The sequence below is a fragment of the Paramisgurnus dabryanus genome, chromosome 12 (genome assembly GCF_030506205.2).
Source record: "Paramisgurnus dabryanus chromosome 12, PD_genome_1.1, whole genome shotgun sequence".
In the NCBI taxonomy this organism is placed as follows: Eukaryota; Metazoa; Chordata; class Actinopteri; order Cypriniformes; family Cobitidae; genus Paramisgurnus; species Paramisgurnus dabryanus.
Window position 1 is genome coordinate 11837856 of NC_133348.1, and position 22009 is coordinate 11859864.

Below are 22009 nucleotides of genomic sequence, written 5' to 3' on the forward strand. Positions count from 1 at the left end.
AGGGTTCTGAAATGTTCTGACATAGAAGAAAAAACGAACTAAACATTTAATAAATTTAATTTAATGTAATTAACTTAGCAGTGATATGGACCCAACACGTCATGGCTTAACTCATTATTGTACAATTTTCATTTAATTTTAAGTGAATCGGTCTCCAAATGCAATAAAATATAATTTTATAAATTTTAATTATTATTTTTATTATTGAATGATTGGTTTTATTTGCTAAACACACGAAGGAAACTTTATGAACATTTTGCACTAAAGAATATTCATGACGCTGTTATAAAACTATGTGACAGAGTATTAACAGTTTATTGTCATATTGTCACTTTATGACGAATTGAGTTTGTTACACTGGTCAAAAGTGGTAAGTTATGTTGTCTTGGTAATGTCAAGTTGTCATGACAAGTTATGATGTAATTGAACGATTGACACTTAATGACAGTTCTCATAAACATGTCATGATTATGAAGGTGTCATGTCAGTCTTATGAACACCCCTTCAAGTAAAATGTTACAAAAAAAGTATTTCAGCCTATATTCATTTGTTGTCTTTTTATCACCTCTCAAATATGGGTATGTTTTCTCAAAAACAAAATTTTGAGTAAAAAGCTGAATTTTTTTAAAGGACTTTTGATAGAGATCAGATTTAGAACAATGATCAAAGCACACGCAGTGTTTTTACTGTTTTTGGATCAGTGGACGTTTATGTGATTTATAAGTTGGGTAAGTGCACCACCAAGTGGATAATAGAAAATACGGATTGGCGTAATAACACGTCATTGGCAGGGAAGCTTTTCTCTTAATTTTCTCTTAATCAATTTACATTATTTACAATGGTTTAATGTGGAAAACACTACATCACAAAAAAAGACTTCAGCTGGGTTTTCACATTTTTGATTCCAGAGATGCAGTTACACCCAAATACTTTTGTCTCTTTTTTATTAGGCTATCGGTGGACAGTCGTCTCGCAGTCTCATGGATCAGTTCGCCGAGGTTCTCTTCTCTCTAAACAAACACTGCTTTGCGTTGTTGACGGTGTGGCTTAAAGAAGCTCTGAGATCTCCGGGCTTTCCGTCCTCGCGCGTCTCAGATGAGCAGAAAAACACCTTCAGCCAGCAAGTGCTCAGGTGAGAAGACCTCACAGGAGTGCAACCCTTAGAGACGTCAAAAATCAGTTTGCTGTATAAATCTGTAATGTTTTTGTCTCAGGGAGCGAGTGAACAAGCGTCGGGTGAAAGATATCGTGAAGGAATTCACACTGGTGTGCCGCGGACTTCACGGGACCGAGTACGCCGCTGACTACTGAGCCCATCGCACCCACCGATACAGACTCTGAGGAACCCAGAACTACAACTCCCAGAATCCCTTGCTGCAATGCGTAAATGACACGCTGTCAGAACTATGATGGAACGAAGCGCATGCAGCTGCGGCCGGATCGAGATCTTCCTGTAACTCGTCCCCTCTCTCTCTCTCGCTCTACCCCCTCGCTCTCTCACTGGGTTGTTTTGGGATGATACGAACATCTTTCCTGCATCCCGCGGCATGTTTGCTGTATTTTATTCTCCCATGTTCTCGATCTTCCAGGGCTCTCGGGCTGTTTTCCCTGTGAACGTTGGCATCCGTTTGAAGGAAGAAATCGTGTTGGTTCAATATTTTTTATTTTGGACATACTGAAATGAAAGCATATTTATATATACACACACATATAAATATAAATATATATATATATATATATATATATAAACGCGTACATTAGTAATCTGTTGGGTGGTGGTGAGTCTGTGTGCTGCTAACAGAGAGAGGGACCAATGCTTTATATCTGTCTAACCCCTCACGCTCCTCTGGAAATTAGTGAACATTTTTTTTTTAATTCGATGATTATGATTGTTTTTGATATATACTGTAAAGTCAGCAGCATATTTCGGGTCTAGTAAAGATGTTACACAACTGACAAATGAGAGGTAGAGAGAAAGGCAACATGATGTCTCAGAAAACACTGGAAACCCCCCCAAAATGTACATGATTTTGATTTTCATACAATGGATGTAAATAAGGATGAAGCGACCATAATCTGATATGAATACATTAAAATGCTACAGATTTATTTACTGAATGTCATTTGGGATCACATGAAGGTAAATTATGATACAAATCTTATTTTTGGGTCATCTGATTTAACATTTGAGTTCTGATGCAAGTCCCTATCGCATCTAATGCGTCTTTCTTTTTATGCCACATGTAGCTCTGTGATTGGTTGTGTATGCAGACCTCTGTACAAATCCTAAAAAACTTTGGAGTGCACTTATCAAGGATTGATACGCATATTGTAGTCCAGAATGGTCTCTCTCTCTTTCTCTCTCTCTCTCTTTCTCTCACCCGGCTGCTGCCTGCAGATATGTAGCATGTGTGTTGTGTTACATACGAGTCAAGAATGTGTCATTCAGTGGACGAGGGCCGTTCTGTCGTGTTTGTTTACTAGTGAGTCACAGACTGAGAACAAAGGGAGAGTCAAATGTACATTTAGCTCTTTTCTTTTTTTGTACTTTGTTTTAATTTATTAAATACATCTATGATGGCAGCACTGGTTTCTGTGGTCTGTTTATATAAATGGAGAAATATACATCACCGAATAACAACACCAAGCTCCACAGGTTTTTAAAAGTAATTTATTTTAAAGGGGGCATATCATGAAAATCTGACTTTTTTCATGTTTAAAGATACAATTTGTAGAATCCGCTGCTAGAGGGCGCACGATCAAAACAATAACAATGACCTTTTAATAATTAATGATGCTCTGAAGCAGCGTGGAATGATGGGATTTGTTGCCTTTAACTCAACCGCTCTTGGCCATTAATCAGACGGGAACGAGAAATCATGTTAGCAGATGAGGTCATAAAGTTTTATTAATGTTACATTGGATGACATCGTTTTATTTCATTATGTATGGTTTCATAATGTTCAAAATAAAATGGTTAGTCATAGATGTTACAGTATTAGTCCAATACGATGATGTGTTAACACCGTTAACACAATTAGTGTTCAGATTAACAAACTTATCATAAACATGCGAGTAGACCAACAGACACTATTACTTCCGCATATGTCTACGACACTGTTGTCATGTGGTTTCTACGTCAGTAAAGGCGGTAACATTGACAGGCGACTGCACTGCCTTGTGTCACTGTTTAGAATGGCAATTTTCTCATGATTTACATAGTTGTTGAAAACAGTAGAGTTAGCTGGACAAAATATTTAACACTGGCCTAGTGGTTTTTGGATATTTTACTGCAAATATCTTAAAAATTGTACCTTTAAGTGCTATATTTGGGTCCCCAGTGCTTCTATCAACCTAGAAAATGTGAAAAAGATCAACCCATTAACTTAGTTTTGGTAAACCATTATCTGCAAGCATGTGAAAAAATAGCTAACTGAAATTTCGCTCCCCTTGTGATGTCAGAAGGGGATCTGACTCTAATAATATTGCCCCTTAATTTGCACTATCCAACCACGGCACTATCATTTAGTGCAGAGATCAGCTTATTTAAAAAAAAATCACATTTTTGCTCACATCTGTGGCAATTTTAACATGCTAAATTATCTGTTGTCTATTTTGAGCTTAAAACTTCACATACATACTCTGGGGACACCAAAGATTTATTTACATCTTTAAAAAGTCTTGTGAAATGTCCCCATTAATAAAAAATCTACATTTATTAGAATTAATATCTAAACATGAATTAAGATTTATGTTCATATTTTACTTTAAAAATGATTACACCCTACATTTTAAATGTATGAAATATTTTATATGGAAGTATGGGAGAGAATCAAATAGTATTTTTTTTAGATTCCATAGAGTAGCTGTCGTTTATTTACATTACCGTATTGCATATTTGTTTATTTCATCAGAGTATATCCATTATTAAATTTATAGTAATAAGTAATTTATGTTTGACTTGCTTCAAACATCTTCAGATCAAAATATAAAAATTTTATGAACAGGAATATAAATGGTGTTGCATCAAGTTGCGCTGTATACTGCGTGTAACACCACATCACAAGTTAAAAAAAAAATAATAACCAATAAAATGATAGTTTGATAATAATGATGATATAATGAACAGCGTTGTTTTTTCTGTGGCCTGAGGATAGATAACAACCAAACTGAAAACGAAACGGCGTTTACAGGAGCCATCATATATAACAAATTTATGTTGTTTAATTACATTTATATTGTTTAATAAAAGATAAAAATTTTAACCCAAACTAGTCATATAAAAGATATATTTGTGTCCATAGAGTCATTATTGGTAATGCACAGCCCTTGTCACCACTATTGACTGTTGGGCTGCAATTACTCCTATTCACCAGCAGGTGTCTCTATAACTCTGGAAAATAACGAGGTTTAGTCTAGTCTAGTAGTCTAGTCTAGTAGTCTAGTCTAGTAGTCTAGTCTAGTAGTCTAGTCTAGTCTTCAGTCTCCTCAGTCTGGTATCGGGTGTCTGGTTTGGTCAAATTGGTAATTTCTTATTTTCTTTCGTAAAGGTTTGAAATGTTTCAACAGTGCGTGCTGGTTACCTTGAAAAATTATTGAAAGTAAATATCACCTGGTTTCCTGAGTTTGAACAGTTTATTGTTAGAGACTTTAGTTTGGAAATAAAAGTTGAACACATTTAGGTCAATATTCATGACGGTAAGTCCTTTTAAAATTGTAATGTTTTGAGGTTTAATTTCCTTAATAATTTGTGTCTGTTTATTTAGTGTTTTTGTTTACCTTTCATTTATTTCTTATTATTGTTTTTGTTGTATGTATTTTATTATGCAAAGAAATCATCAAGATAAAACATTAAGAAAACCATTACAATGTATGGCAAAAAAAAGTTTAATTACATTGAATTTGAATGGAATTTCAGTCAGCAGAGTGAACGAAATCATGGACTCTGGGACCAGGGGGAAATCTGCGCTCTCTCTCTCTCGCTCTCTCTCTCTCTCTCTCTCTCAGGTATTCTCGGCTTTGCCTCTGATTCTCTCCAGACTGCAGTCATGGAATCAGACATTTATTTATGTCCTGTTTTGAATCTTTCTGTCTGATCTCGAGATTAATCAGACTGTTGATCGGATGACAGATTTAATGATGTTTCCCCCTGATGTTTCATATTCACTGCTGTTGTTGGGAATATCGTGTCTCACTGTCTTCACTAAGAGTTCTCAGGAGTTCTCAGGTACCATCATCCTCTTTATTTACGCATTTACATTTGGTGATATAATAACAATGTAGGCTGTGTTTTTTTTTTCGTTTATATGTTTAGACATCATCTTACATTCACGCGTAATTTGTTGTTTATTTGCACGTGATGAAGTTTGTGAAACATCGTAGTAGATAGTTTCGCGGGAACTTCCGTGACCGACGCGATCAAAGAGAAAGTGTGCGCGCGCGCTCCCTGGTAACAATGTTATATGAGAATAATACACATCTGATTTAATGACATTAATGAATATATAATTCACGATGACTTGTTAGAAATAATTTTGTATTGTGTATATTTGGTGTGTAACGTTAGTATGGATAGGAAAGTGTTGTGATGAGTTTGTTTGATAAAAAACTGATTACAGATCAGACCTTTTTCACAGATGTTTTGCTTGTGTTGTTTACATATAGTTTGTTAAAGTTGTCCCTACTGAAAAGACCAGTTAAAACTAGCCTTAGCTGGTTTTACCTGGTCTCCCAGCCTGGTTTTAATTGGTTAAGCTGGTAGCAGGCTGGTTTTAGAGGGGTTCCCTATTGAAATAAAGCTAAAACCAGCATAAGCTGGTGAGCTGGTTTTGCTGGTCTCCCAACTTAGTTTTAGCTGGTTTAGCTGTGTTTTTGGCACTTTTTTAAGATGGTCAAGCTGGACTTAGCTGGTCTGGCTGAAAGGGCCATTTTAAACCAGCTACTGTCACCTTAAACCAGATAAAACCAGCTACTAGCTTATGCTGGTCTTAGCTGGATTTGTGGTAGGGTTTAGACACTTTTTACCTGGTCAGGCTAAGCTTGTTGGCTAGTTTAAGGTGGAAGTAGCTGGTCTCCCAGCCTGTAAAACTAAAACCAGGTAAAAGTTTCCAGAACCCATCTAAAAAACTTTATACATTTTCTATTAGTCGAATATAGTTTCTTTTTTATGGTTTTAATTTTTGAGATGAAGCTTGACCTGGATTCTCTTAGTCATGATCAAAAACATCTTTACGCCTTTAGTAAAGTCTTCTTAGGTCAGACAAAACCGGACCTTAAAGCTTTTGAAATGCCTGTTTGATTGACAGATGCTTGAATAGAGTGACAGCAGCTGTCGGTGGAGACGGGCATCTGTTGCTAAGCAACAGACCTGTACATCTGTTCTAAAGGAACCACATGCCTTTGTGTGTGCTGTGTTTTATCTTGGTTAATTAGCTTCACACACACACACACACATTTAGATTCATTGTCTGTGTGTGTTCACTACAGTGTATGTGGTCATAAAGCTGTGGGCGGGGCTTACTGAGGCACTGAATGGGATGTGTGCCTGTTAAAGGGTCAATAGGTCAACTGAGGTCAAACCATCTGATGGATCCCTAGTCTTAACAGTCACTGTTAAGACTTGAGGAATGTCCCTTTCTTTCATTGATGCATTTTAGTCTTAAAGCCAACATGAAACGGTAATGCACTGTAATGCTTGCATTAAGTAGATTTTCCACTGTAAAAAAAACCTGATGCATACTTATATTGGAGATGTAATTTTTGAATGTGATTTCATGTTTTTCTTTGTCTTTGGAGTGTTAAAGGGATAGTTCACCCAAAAATGAAAATAATGTAATTAATGACTTACCCTCATGTTGTTCCAAACTCTTAAGACCTCTGTTCATCTTCAAGACACAGTTTAAGATGTTTTATATTTAGTCTGAGAGCTTGTTGACCCTTCATTACAAAATCTACGTACGGTATACTGTCCATGTCCAGAAAGGAAATAAAAACATCATCACGTGACTGCAGGATGATGTGTTATCCTCAGACATGTTTGCGAAGTTTTTTTTCCAAACATACAGCGTGCGTCTCCCTCAGACTGTAAACGAAGCCCAGGCGCAAATAAACCAGCTGGGGCGCACCAGATAACACGTCAGCCGCGTCACTGCAGTCACGTGACTTTAGTCTCGGGCATGCGCTTCACAACAGACGCGGAAGAGAAGACAATGCTGAATAAAGTCGTAATTTTTTTATTTTTGGACCAAAATGTATTTTCGATGCTTCAACACATTCTAACTGACCCACAGATGTCACATGGACTACTTTGATGATGTTTTTATTACCTTTTTAGACATGGACAGTGTACCATACATAGATTTTCAATGAAGGGTCAAGAAGCTCTCGGACTAAATATAAAACATCTTAAACTGTGATCCGAAGATGAACGGAGGTCTTACGAGTTTGGAACGACATGAGGGACAAAATGAGTCAATAATGACATTATTTTCATTTTTGGGTGAACTATCCCTTTAAAACCTGTTTCTGCATATAGACGATCCGCAAAGTCGCAAAGATTAAAGTCTCAAACCCAAAGAGATTATGCAAAAAGGCATAACTTTTATTCTAGTTGTAGTATTGCATACAACAGCGAGTATATATGTCGTGGAGACACTGTGTTTTGGTAAGAATCGTAACATTTCTGTCACACTCTAGAGGTATTCGGCCAATCACAATGCACTGGATAGTTGGCCAATCATAGCACACCACCCTTTTCAGAACGATGAGCTTTGTAAAAATCGCAGCGTTTTCAGAAAGTTGGGTTATAGAGGAGCAACAATAGTGTATGGTATGTGGAAAATAATGTGTTTTTTTAATCTTAAGCCACCTAAACATTGCATTATACCAAATACACAACGCTTTTAAGCATCACCCTTTAATGCCAGAAGAGAGTAAATGCTTGAAATCAGAGAGAGTTTTGTTGCTCTTGTAACCTTTTATACTCAAAAAGCTAAAAGGTTTTAGGTGTGTGTGTATGAGAGAAAGACAGAGAGAGAGAGAGAGAGAGAGGGAGAGAGTGCTTTCTTAAGATTTCGTTCTGGAAGTGGAACTTGAAACCCCTGCTCTGTGTTTGTAGGAAAGACCCCCGCACCCCTCCCCTCCAGTGCAAACATCTTGTTGAGCATTGGTTTATAGGCACACTTTTTAATGATTAGATTTATCCCACATTGATTCCAGTAGACTTACATTGAAAGCAGAAACCAAGACCTTGTATCCATCTGACCAGAATCATAAGACCCAATTTCCGTTCTTGTTGTGTAACGTTTCCATTCCATGCCGATCAAACCCGGCTGGCACGGATCTGGTTTCATTTTCCCCTGCGGGGATGATAATAGTGTCATTTAGGCATGGCTATGCGGCACAATGGTAAAAAAGCGCTAATAAAGATGCGGGATCCATTAACTTAGGGTGTGTTTACACGACAAAAGTTTAATAATAGTTTATTGCAGACAAACAACAACGTCAAAACGATTCCCATTTACATGAATCTACAAAAACAAATAAAAAATGCTATTGTGCATTCCCGGTCAGTAATTGGCAATGTCGATGTAGCATTACATTATTCTGCGTTCACACCAGCCGTGGTAGAGGCGTCAAGCGCGAGTGATTTCAATGTTAAGTCAATGTGAAGACGCGTTGACGCGCCCCTTGAGGTCTCATGGTGCGAATGAGGATTCCGCCGAATTGAGCGTTGCCGCGCCAAACGGCCGAGTTGAAAAATTTGAACTTTGGCAGAAAAACGCGCCGAGTTAACCAATCAGGAGCTTGCTCTAGTAGTGACGTGATTACAGGAAGCGAGCAGAGTCACAGAAGCCCCTCCCATGACACGAATTTCCGTGTAAATGTCTCAATGACTAGAATTTCACGCGCGGCTTTCATGCGCGAATGAAGCGAGTAAACTCAAAATGGCAAACTAGACGCGGTAGACGCGAATTTGACGCCTGAAACGCGGCTGGTGTGAACCCACGGTTACAGTTTTCACAAATTTGTTTTTGTTTTCAAACACCTGCACTTTGAATCTCGTTTATAAAAGTTTGCATTTTCAGACCCCCAAAACGCTGTTGTCGTGTAAATGATTGGTCAAAGGAAATAAAAAGTGTTTTGTTTTGGTTGATAACGGAGTTGTATAAACAACCCATTGTTACTGCTTAGTAATGCATTGGTTGACAAGCAAGCACTCAGAAACACTTTAGCAACCACATACTAACACTTGGTAATTGTCACTTTGTTAACACACCTGCAGATAAGACCAGCATTTTTATGCTGGTTGAGGCTAATTTAGTGCTGATTAGTCAAAGCTGACTGACCAGGTAATTCTTGCCGGTAAAGCTAGTTAAGAAGCATAGTGAGGATAGCATGGAGGCTCTTTTTAACAGAGACGGTTTATTTTAGTGGAAAACTGCTTTATCAAACTTAACAGTTTGTTTGTTGAGATTTACTTTTGACCAGAATGTTTCTTTTACTTGAACTTTTTGAGTTATTTTTCTCATTTGACACAATGTAGGCGTTTATACACGGCGTCAGTTGAGGTGTCTGAACAGATCCCGTGCTTGAGATGTTATGTCTGTAACAGAACGCTGTCTGTGTGCCATGCCGAACATCAGATGAACCCGATCATCTGATCATGTGATTGATCTCAATCATCTCTGGTAGAATTAAACTCATCTGTCTATGCTTGTTCAACCTGTTAACATACAAAGACAGGCTGCTCTTTCATGCTTTCATGGTTTTGTTCCTGTAGCTTGAAGACACACTGATAAAATGTGTTGTATAGCTTGAATGCACTGTAAGTCATTTTAAAAACATCTGCCATATTTGAACTCAGATTTAAACTAGCAACAATAGTAGTTGTGTAGTTTGAGTTTAAGACTAGAACAAGTAGACAGCATAGCTTGGAAATTTTTAAGTTCAAAGAAATTTGGTATATTGGCAGATCTGAGCACAGTTTGAGACGTTGTTAGAGGAATACACAACTTTAAAAAAAAAATCCTGATCATTTACTCACCCCCATGTCATCCAAGATGTTTATGTCTTTCTTTGTTAAGTTGAAAGATATTAAGTTTATTAAGGAAAACATGATTTTTCTCCATATAGTGGACTTTAGTGGGCGTCAACAGTTTGTTTCAATGCACAATTGGACGTAATTACGTAATACGTGAGGTCACGCTGACGCATCACACGGGTAGTGCAAGACGAGAAGTTGTGGTTAAAAAGTAAAAAATGTTTATTTTTTGGCGAAAATGAGGATGGTTTGGCTAGATAAGAGTAAGACACTTATGCCTCCGTTGGGATCGTTTAGAGCTGCATTGAAACTGTAAACTGTTCACTATATGAAGAAAAATCCTGAAATGTTTTCCTTAAAAAACAATTTCTTCTCGACTGAAGATCTTGGATGACATGGCGGTGAGTAAATTATTGAGATTTGTTTTATGAAAGTGAAGGAAGCCTTTTAAGATCTCTTCTGAAATTCTACCCGTCAGTTTACTGTGGTCTTTATCAGGAAGCTTGAGCAAAGTTTGCTCTGCATTGCTGTGTAAAAGAAACTATTGAGATTTTGTTTGTGATCTTTACTCTTAAGAGAAACATTAAGAGTAAGGGAAACGCAATAAATCCATTTCGACTAATTTGGGTAAAACCGTGTTTTCTATACCAAGAAAAGTGACAAGATGAAAACCTCTATTTTCTGTTACAAACTTTCACATAGCATCTTTAGATTATGATAACAATAAAAATTCAAATCCTTCATTTGATTTTCAAAGATTTATTATAAAAACTGGATTATTTTTTCTGCAAAATGCAATAAATCTATTGAATCAATACATAAATGTACATTCATCTTTGCCATGTTATATTCATTTAGTTGACTAGTGGTATACACTGATAAAAAATAAACATTAATGGCATGTATCAAAACACTTACTTTGTCACATTAAGAACACTGCCATTGCTTGGGACATCATCGCTGAACTTTTTTGACAGCGATAAGCTGTAAAAAAATTTTGGTCCTGGTCGATTTTCGTTGACTTCGCGTAAAATAATGAAAAGTTTTTCATAAGATCCACTGGGGTCAATGTGTTAGCATGATGCTGTCAGGAGAACGAGCAACAGCCGGCCTTTTTTTTGTCCGAGTTCCTCTTACAGAAATTATTCGATTTTGATGACTTACGTTTCTTCCCTGCCACAGAAATCCACCACAGGTTATCAATGCCATCAAATTATTATTTCGTTTTTGTTTGTTTGTTAATCAAAAAATACAAAGTAGATGAGGAAAACTAGGATTCTGTGTGTATGCAAAACGGCGTCATTGTTGTTTACAATGTGTGGAATGGTGCGCTGTGATTGGTTAAAGGGAGTGGCGTTTGTCGCTGTTTGGAAAAAAGGGAGAAAATATGACACAATAAAATGACGGATATCAGATTTTGCGTGAAATGAAGAATTAACTTTTTAATACTGACCAGATACAATACTGATTTTGGTGGTAAATATTTTTTTTTTTAAACATGTCGTTTATCACTTTTTGGAACCAAACTCTTCAAGTTTAAAGCCATTGTACTAATGATGTGATGAGACTACACGTTTCTAACAGACTTGCACACAATAATGGCGCACGACACACACACATCACACACTGATCAGATGAAAGTGCCGGATGAGAAAGTGAAGGAAAACAGAAACTAAAAGGAACGCACATACAGAGAGAGAGAGAGAGAAAGAGAGAGACAGAGAGAGAGAGAGAGAGAGAGAGAGAACTTTTGTCCTGATTACATCCCTACCTCCCTCTCTTTCTCTCTCTCTCTCAATTATAATTTAAGTGCTTTATTGACATGACAAATCTGTACAAAAATGCATACAAATACTGCAAATAAAAGTAAAAAATAAAACAAATATATAGTGAAAAATTTTGCAAAATTAAAAGTCTCTCTCTCTCTCTCTCTCTCTCTGTCTTTCTCTGTCTCTCTCTATAGACGTCTAGATAGACGTCTAGACAGAAATGAAAAATAAAATAAAAAAAATTCAGAAAGTTTTGTAAAGTCGGTAAAGTTCCAAAGTTTGGAAGATCTTGTGTTTGTGTGAAGGAATCAGACAGGGATCAGACATGGGTGTGAGAGGTGTTTTTGTGACAGAAACAACAACATCGATGAATAATAAATATCAAACAAGTTAGATGAGTCTTGTGACACCTTTACACCGGATTATGCTTCAACGGTTTCAGAGGAGTGCCAGATTTTCAAAAAATAACTTTTATGTGGATGTGTTTTTGGGAATCGTCATGAATAGCGAGTCAGTTTCTCCAACAATGCATCTACTATAATAGTTAAAAGTGTGACAGTTGTGTCGTATGTAGCGTGTGAAATGCACCCCTGTGTGATAAACACACAAATCTTATAAATGACTTGCAATACTTTGGTGTTCAGAGGAAAAAAGTTGGTGTGCAGTTTTCACAAAGAAAACTTTTTTTGATCGAGGGATCTGTTGGAGAACTTAGTCTAAGGTGTTTCTCCTAAAATTGTTTGAGAAAAACTAATATTTAAATTCAACTAAATTGGCAATAGTTTTGCCGCTTGATTGCAAACTTATCAAATCTGAGTTCAGTTTGTGACATTGCCATCTTCTGTATGCGAATGTTGATTCATACCAAAATGCTTTTTTGCATATAGTTGTGTTTGACACATGAAAACGTCTCGGGTTACGTATGTAACTGTTGTTCCCTGAGAAGGGAACGAGACGCTGCGTCTCCCTTGCCATTAGGGCTGTGACGGTCATTATATAACCGTGAGACCGACGGTTATAGTTGAACACCGTCATTAGAACTGTATAACCGGCAAAACCGTGTTATTAAAATATTTTTAAAAAATTTATCATAAAGAATGTTTAAATACTAATTAAAAACAATTGTTAACAGTCTGTGTTATACGCCCCACCGTGTTCTCACGCAGTGAAAAATACAGAGCGGAGCAGATACTGACAACGCGCTGACATACAGGACAGACCAGGTTACTTTTCGGTTACTCTTGAGATTAAACATATTAAACAAAGTCTCACCTTTCAAATCATCTCTTCCTTCTAGTTAATTTATAGCATCAAATAAACATGAATGACCATAAGAAGGAATGTTGTTTTAACCGCGGAAAGGCGTCAGTACACTCCGCTTTTCAAGTACAAATCCTCCCATGCTAATCTACTAACTCTCCTGAAAGCACATTCACTGCTTGTCTTGCTGTTAATTTTAAATAAACGTAGAGCAAGTAGCTAATCAGTGTCTTGTTTATTCAAACGGCGTTTACTTCGCAAGCGTGAGCCCTGAACACTGCGTACTGTATGTGGAGAGCATTTGTCGCGCGAGGCCATTGTCGGCTGCGTTTGCAGCGCATACTGTGCAGTTTAATAACAGTATAAAAATCTCAAGTTCATATTACTTTACTTTAAATGCATTTATGAGCAAAACCTCTTCAAGACGCTTTTTAATCCACATTCTGGTCCATGTAATGACAGATATAGACACAATTAAATCTGTTTCTCTGAAGATTATCAAAATAGATGAGAGAGGATTCATCTATGCTGAGCAGAGAGTGACAGCGCAGTCTTCTGTCAACAGTGTGTTTTTTTTAAATATTTCATTGCTTTCTGTTAAATTGCTTAAAGTTATTACTGTTTAAAACACCTGGCATCACATTCATGATTTTATGGTAAAATTACACTTTCGCGTCAATCCACAAGCATTTAAACGAGCAAAACGCCCCCACAGACGGTTATGTTATGAACCGTCACATTTGACTCACGTCATAACCGTCATCACCAATTCTGAAACCGGCACACCCCTACTTGCCATACTTCCTGCGTACCTGTAATGCCGTCTTTGGCAATATTTCAGATAGTGATATACTTCCTGGTTCCCCTATTCTTCACCCTGTCTTTGTTGTAAAGCCTCACCATTGGTTGAATTTGATATACACATTCAGACGCACTTACCCCTGGAGGCGTCCCCAAAGTGTCACCGCAGTGAGGCAGCGCGAGTTCCCTCAAAAGAGAACTGTAACAATGTATCTTAAAAGATAACACGATGTAACCTTGCTCTCACTTGAAATGAGTCCCCACATTTAGTCCTTGAATTTGAGGGTATTGCACCTGGAAAGTCCTTGAACGGTCCTTAAATTTAAAGTTTAGGTCTGGGAACCCTTAATAATATTTAGTTTTAGGTGAATCGTTCCTTTAAAACTCTCTGAGCTTCAGCTACATGTGAATAAATCCCTTCGGTTAATCTGTGTTTAAACTGCTAATCTCTATTGTTGTACCGTGTTGACACACACTGAAGTTTCTTTCCTGTTCTTTGAGGTTAAGTGTCAATGTTGAACCCAAGGTCACATCCTGAGGTTAATTCCAGTTTTTAAAATAAATTACCTGCTTTGAACTTTGATGTGACCACTGTCCATTTAGTTAACCAGTATTTATACCCCTGGGCTTTCTGTCAGATGTGTGCAGGTGTGTGGTTTAAGAAGTTTCGAGGGAAGTCCTCTCGTGTGCTGAATCTTGCTGTATTATTTTAAGCCTTTCTGAAGATTTGCTACACTGGTTTGACTCGAGTCACTTTATAAACTGCACATTGTTTGCTCGCTCAATTTCTCACAGCGTTTGATTGACAGAAGTGAACGAAGCAGGAGAAACAAGAACCACCATCGTCATTCATTATTTAATTGAACTGCCAAAATGTGAGATTTTTACTCAAAATATGTCATGCTACTGTTTAACATATTGTAACGTACTGGATATTGTTTCGTATACTATCACTGTGAACACAGCCAGAAAGCATAAAAGTTTTTTTTAACCCTTTGTGTCTCTTTGTGTTGGTTGTCTGGTTGCTTTCATCTGCTGGTTCAATGTTCAGAGAATGAGAAAGTATGCAGACACACAGACAGCTCACCTTTCACATATAACAGTGAACATGTGTAGTGCTTGTGTGTAGTGTGTGTCTGTGTAGGTGTGTTTATTGTGTTTTGATCTGCATTACTCTGCAGACATGTGGAATTTACTCTGCTTTCCTCTCCACCAATCACAGACTAGCATTATTTAAACAGAAGGGAACCCCAGCACAAAGAAACCTCTCTCTCTCGCTCTCTCTCTCTCTCTTTTGCCATCTTTAATGCAACTCCTGTGTTCTGGTGAAATCCTAGGGTTGTAATTTGGTCCCTTCTGCCCCGGGTTTGGCTGTAATTTCGCCTCAGGTCACATGACAGAGCTTTATGACTGCTGGCGGATCAGGGCAAGATTATGGTTTGGGTTTTGTTTAGAACAGGATTTTTCATCTACACACACAGTCATGAAAGTATGCATTTAAACTCTGTAGACTACACTTGCGTCACATCAAAATAATCACATTTTAAAGGTGCAGTGTGTAATTTTTAGAAGGATCTCTTGACAGAAATGCAAAATAATATACACAACTATATTATCAGGGGTGTATAAAAACCTTTCATAATAAACTGTTATGTGTTTATTACCTTAGAACGCGACCTTTTTATCTGCATACAAAGAGGATCCCCTTACTTGGAAGTCGCCATTTTGTGCCGCAATTTTTCTACAGAAGCCCTTAACGGATAATTTTTTTTTCTAAGTTGTCTCAGACGATGACATGTTTGTCCGGTGCTACCGTAGCTTCTCTGTGTTTCAAAAGCAAGGGGTGAGCAGTGGACTGAGCCGTTGGTTGCAATTAGCAACCTCACCACTAGATGCCGCTAAAATTTACACACTGCACCTTTAAAGGGCATCTATTTCATTGTTAAAAAACAAGGTACATTTTTGTAGTCTTCCTCAAGGGCTTTGTTTTGTACAAAACTCATCGATCTGAAAGCTCTGTGTTCCTGATTGGCCAGCTAGTCTGTACATTGTGGTTGGTTGAATACCTCTGATATCACTCCGCCCAAGTAGCATTGCTTCGCCTTCTGAAAATATAGTTCCTAGTTTGTATACAGTTAAAAGATAGCTGTGTCTCATATGACCTTGTTACACGGTGTGACTATACAAATCACAACATATAAATAGGAAAATGATCACGTTATTTTGTCACTTATTGGGAGCAGTATGCTAGCTGAAGCCATTCACTTCCAGTCTTTGTGCTAAGCTAAGCTAGCGGGGGCTGCGTCAGACAGAGTTACAGCACGCAGGGAGATGAGAAAGGTATGGATGGACTTATCTAACTCTGGGGGATACGGTGAATAAGCGAAATTCCCAAAATGTTGGCGTGTTCCTTTAACTTCTGTATATTCGGCAGTTTTGCAACAACGGACCGAATAGCTTTTCTCACGTCTTTCTCCGCTGCCATTACTGAACTACCACTCAAACTGACGCACGACCTCAACGTCATCGTTCTTAGCCACCCCCCTCTGTTCGCTGATTGGTCCTGCAGATTTTTGCCGGCGAAAACGAAACTCTACACAGCAGTCCCAGATGTTGTACTGAAGCGAAATGTAAATTAAGCGGAAGCACGTAGGAGGGCGGAGCCAGGCTACCTTCACAGCAGCATCAAGCTACGCCATTGTTATTGTTTTGTGACCTCTAGTAGCAAGAATTACATATTGTGCCTTTAATGGGGACGCACTTTTACACTTCATAAAATAATCAATTATTGATACTAACATTTTATAACAAAATATCTATAATAAATGTACACAAATGTTAAAAGTTCTCTCTTTCCCATGTGGCTTAAGCCGGTTTTATTGTTCTGTTCAGTAGGGATGCACCGAATATTCGGCCACCGAAATACTTTTATCACCGAAACAATACGGCCGAAATGTTGTGATGACGCAAACAGAAACCGCGACCTGCACGTGCTTGTCTGAAGCAACATGTATGCGTCGTGGATGTATTTAAACGCAAAAAGGCGCTAAAGTACGCACAGAGGCACATGCGGTTGTGTCCGGTCCAGACGTGATCATCACAGTGAGTACGCCCTTCAAAGATCAGAACTCTTGATGTGTAAACTTTAGAGAGAGTCGGGCACATGTGTCTCATACTGTATAGTCCATTAACATACATGTGCCGAATAAAGCAATGAAAAACAACGTAACGTTTTTATGCTGCGCTGTTTGGGATTCGCCTTCGTTCTCTGTGTGCGCGCGCGTTTAAGTGCCCTCAATAGTGCACACACGAGTGAGACGCAGACAAGCGAATGTAAAATCTTTCTGTTATTGACAGGGCACATATAAACAAAATTATCTCCAAAGTATTCTTTTTCTAATAAAAACATTTGTTTATGTCTTAAGTGTATGTATAGATTACAGTCATAAACCAGTCTCTGCTTATTTAAAGAGACAGTAACCTCAGTTAACCTACTTAAGTCTAACAAAGAGACAAATAGCTCTTAAAATAATAATATATTTAATTTATACAATAAAGACAGTGTTATGACTCATTTAATTCGATTTCTGTACCTAATGCTAATGTTAGCCCTTATTAATGTGCAGCTTTGTTCTTTTTTATAAATGTTTGTAATTTCTTTATTTGTTATTAGATTTTCCCCACCCCCTTTTTGCTGATCTGAAAAATAATCCGATCCGTGCCTCAAAAACTGTAATGTGATCTGAACCGTGAGTTTTGTGATCTGTCACACACCCCTAGTAAAGTTAGTACACAGTGATAGCCATAGATGCATTTGTACCAATAATTTGCATAATAATTAATTTTGGTGTTTCGGTTTCGGTTTTTCGGCCTTCGTTTCCTCATTTTCGGTTTTCGGTTTCGGCCAAGAATTTTCATTTCGGTGCATCCCTACTCTTCAGTTTATTATATTTTATACAGGTGAACCTCCACCCGAGCTGCTTTGAGCTTAAACTTTCAACCGTTTTATATCCTCACGAGCAGTCACTTCTCTGATTGGAGATTTCAGGCAGGTGTTGTCTGTCATCAGAGCTGTGATTGGTGCAAGGAGCTGTCAATCACTGAATGGAATGTTTGCTTCTGTCCGAGAACAATAGCAGGAGGGATTGTGTTCAGAAACCCTAAAGCGCTGGATGAATCCTATGTGGATTGTACAGTATTACTTTCTGTAATATAACACACTTATCTTTTTAAATTCCTCTCTGAAATACTTGAATGTGATTCGTCAATGGGGGCATTTTGCAGTCTAATATGTAACTCATTTCCATTAGTTGTAATAGCTTTTAATTTAGAGTAATTTCAACTCCATCTTTATTTATTTATTTGCATTTATGTGGTAAGAAGTCATGTATTGAGTGAAGTCATCACAAAATGGAGCTCTTCAGGTGATACACGATGCCTCTGCATCACTCTGAGTTTATTTTGTGATAATAACCAGCTGGAGTTTAGAGGAATATAAAAAAAATATAAAAAAAATCTGTTCACATTTTATGTTGATGTCTCTTTTAGTTTTGTAAACTTAGAAACAGGAGCGCTGTCTTTGAGAAATCATTCATGATAAAATCACCCTCTCATTACAGTAGATTGATGAATGACTTTGAAAGGTTAAACATGCGTTTCCTCTTCTTCTGAGCTCCGCTTCTTTTCTTCTGTGGGTCTTGTAACCAACATCACAAGGTTTATGTGTTGTATTACTTTGTTATTTTGTGTATTTGGTATAATACAATGTGTTCGTGGTTTATGGTTAAAAAACACATTATTTTCGACATACCGTAATTTTTTGTAGCTCCAGATATTCCTGTATTCCTGAAACGCACTGATTTTGTACAAATCTCACTGATCTGAAAAGCGCAGTGTCCCTGATTGGCCAGCTAATCTGTATGTTGTGATTGGCCTGAATACCTCTGACGTCAGCCGGAAATGTGACGCTCCTTACCATGTTTAAAAGATTCGGCTGCTAACAGGAGTTAATTTACAGGCTGTGAGTCCAAGTGGGAGGAATTATGATAATGTCGATCTTGTCTACATCACCAATCGCAGGAAGTAAACTGTTGCCTACAATCTGTGTGTTTGTTGTAGTCCAAGAAAAGAGATTTACATTGGAAACGATAACTCGCATCATCGTTTACTTTGGAGTTTGTACCTTTTGCATATGGTTTACATGTGCTAATACACTTACATACCGAAGGAAATTTTAAATTGTGAATCGGACAATTGGTGCTCTTTAACATATTTCAAAATGTATGTTAGGGGCAACAGATGCATTTCTATTTTACAACCCATATGGCAATTTTTTTAAATATATTAATTAATTTTAATATAGAATATAAAAATTTGTATAAAATGTATAAATATTTATAAAATATACAATTATAAGTACATTTTGCAGTTGAAAATATATTTTACTCAAATCTTTTCAAACCTATTGGGCAGAGGTTAGCTTAAACCAGGACTAGGCCTATATATATATAACTAGTTAATAATATAATAGTTTTAACAAACATGCCTTAAACATTACTTTTGTTCATTTTGGGGCAAAACAAAGGGCACTGATGTATTTTAAGATATGTCAAGGCAAAATGTTTTCAATTTGGAAAGCTCTTACATTTATTTTAAATGGTCTAGGTAAATATATATGCTTTAAAATATATTTATTTAAAAAAATATTTCACAATATATAAAAAATATATTCAACTTTCAATAAATGTTGATACTGTTCAATGTTTTTACTACATAACGCATTTGTGCAAGTGTTGAGAGTCATTTTAAACTGACATTTTCTAAGAAAAGTTGGTTTTAGACCACGACAAAAGCATCTACTGTACAAGCTGTCATTGGTGGTTAATCAGGGTGTTGTTATGCAAATTATGGGGTGGTTGGTTACTGGTATGAGTCAATAGAGATGACCGCTACTGTAGATGGTTTGGTTCCTCCTGTAATGCACATTTGTGTGTGTTTGTGTTAAAGCTTTAGGTGGTCCAGTCACTACAGGTCTGGACAGGTTGTGTATATAGAGGTAATGTTTGGTGCTTTGTGTGTCTCTGTGTGTTTACATTATTTCTTTGGTGAACAGAAATGACATCACTCAGCACAGGTGTGTTTGTAAACACTTCTTTCTTAGTTCATTGCAACTATAACAGAAACTAAAAGCACTTTTCTACACTAAACTGCTGCTTAATACCATCAAATATCTTCAATTATTTAATATATTATGTATATTTGCTGCCATATACCAGACATATACCATGGTATATTATGAATATGCCTTTGTACAGTGGCAATACCATCTGATATCATCACGATACCACCAAACATTTTGGGCAGGATGTTTTCCCACTAGTAGTTCCACATTGATGGGGGTAAACTGTTATTTATATAGAAAGCTGTTGTGTTACCGTAGTAACAGTTATCTCTCTCTCTGTATAAGGTTATCTGTCCCGTGTGCTGAGGAATTACACTGAACAGGCGTGTGACGGAGACTTCCTGACTGTTAGCTGCCCACCCAGAACCTCCATTACGGTCCAATCCGCATTCTACGGCCGTATAGACTCCGCCCACTCACCTCAGTGCCCGCCCACTTATAGCAGCACCAGGACACACTTAGTTAATGACATCACTTCCTGTCATGTGTCAACATCCTTGCAGGTAACACACATCAGCTTGTTATAAAAATCTGCCAATCAATCAAACATCTATTTATACTATGCCGTAAAAGTATATACTGTTTTTGGGAATCTATAGACATTTGAATGCATTGAATACAAAATCTTATTTCGACTACTACTTAGTACTCATAGTATGCAAACTGGGATGTTTGGTTACTTGCAGGCAGTGACGTCACCGCCTATAGTTTGCATAGTCATTCAAAACGCCTGCAGTGAATAAGTCAAGATGTGCTGTTTTTACTCTTTCATTAATCTTATAATGAGATGAAGTGATGAGAGCGCTGTGTGATGTACAGAGTCTGACAGCATACACACGCTTGATTTACGATCACACACTTACTAACCACACACTATAAACACACACACACACACACGCACAGGTGGGGTACAATTACACACAGTGTGTTTTCATGCCTACAGGGAAGAGAAAATGAAAGCTGATGATTGTAGTCACCTGAATGAAAGAGCTGTCTCTCTCTCTCTCTCTCTCTCTCTCTCTCTCTCTCTCTCCCTGCAGAAGATGTTGGATGAATGTGAGGACAGAAGGAGCTGTCAAGTTCTTGTCAACAGTCGTCTGTTCGGAGCGGATCCGTGTCCAGCCTTCAGCAAATACCTCAGCGTTCAGTACAAGTGTAGACCGAGTAAGTTTGCCAAACACCCGGTCCAGTGAGCCGCATGGCTGCACGTCTGTATTGTGATTTGTTAGCTGAGCAGAGAGAAATTGGTTCATTCATGCAGGTCCTGCGACTTTAAGAAATCTCAACGTTTCTGTTTTAATGCAGGAAACACACATTTTCACGCAGACCTAAAATAAAGGGGTTATTTTAACCAAACAGGTTTATTATCGTTTTTTATTTTGCATGTCTTAACCTGGTATTTTCCCCACAAAAAGCACTATTTAAAGAAAGCAGATAAATCACTATACGCTTTCATATCCACTTTCATTCAGTGAAGTCGTCTTTTTCATGGAGAAATAATTGTTTGGAAAAAATTTGAAGCTTATGCATTACCAACAATTCCTAAGTTTCCTAAATTACCTAAAGTTAAAGCAAATCCATAATATGTTTTATACATAAACTATTAGTTTTCAAATCTGTCTCTTTATTTTTGCATTGATTCACAAAAGCAAGCTTATAATATTAACTCCTTCCCCGCCAGCATTTTTAAAAAAAGCCAGCCAGCGCCAGCATTTTTCATGATTTTCACAAAAGTTTTATGCCTCCCAGAAAATGTTTTTCTGTAAATATCTAAACTTATTACACGGCTCTCTGGAATGCTTGATTCTGATTGGTCAGTTGAGACATTTGCAGGTTCGTTCTTTTCAAATAATAACCGCTCCAAAATAATAACGCATAGCATAGCCGGACTACTTGCACGAGTAAAATCGCTCCGCGCCAATAAAGATCAATAAAGATTACTGTCTGTTTGGCGCC

General features: G+C 37.5%; 2 protein-coding genes across 2 annotated transcripts in view; both read left to right on the top strand.

The window, feature by feature from the left end:
• Positions 1–2583, top strand: part of ipo13b (importin 13b) — a 48387-nt gene extending 45804 nt beyond the window's left edge. The window contains exons 20-21 of the mRNA XM_065256419.2: positions 951–1132; positions 1215–2583. Of these exons, the coding sequence (XP_065112491.1) occupies positions 951–1132; positions 1215–1311 (279 nt within the window). The 3' untranslated portion in view covers positions 1312–2583. The remainder of the gene's footprint in view (positions 1–950; positions 1133–1214) is intronic.
• A 2427-nt stretch (positions 2584–5010) lies between these two features.
• The window catches only part of eva1aa (eva-1 homolog A, regulator of programmed cell death a), a 62644-nt gene continuing 45645 nt past the window's right edge, over positions 5011–22009 (top strand). The window contains exons 1-3 of the mRNA XM_065256417.1: positions 5011–5227; positions 20339–20556; positions 21094–21217. Coding sequence (XP_065112489.1) covers positions 5125–5227; positions 20339–20556; positions 21094–21217 — 445 coding nt within the window. The 5' untranslated portion in view covers positions 5011–5124. The remainder of the gene's footprint in view (positions 5228–20338; positions 20557–21093; positions 21218–22009) is intronic.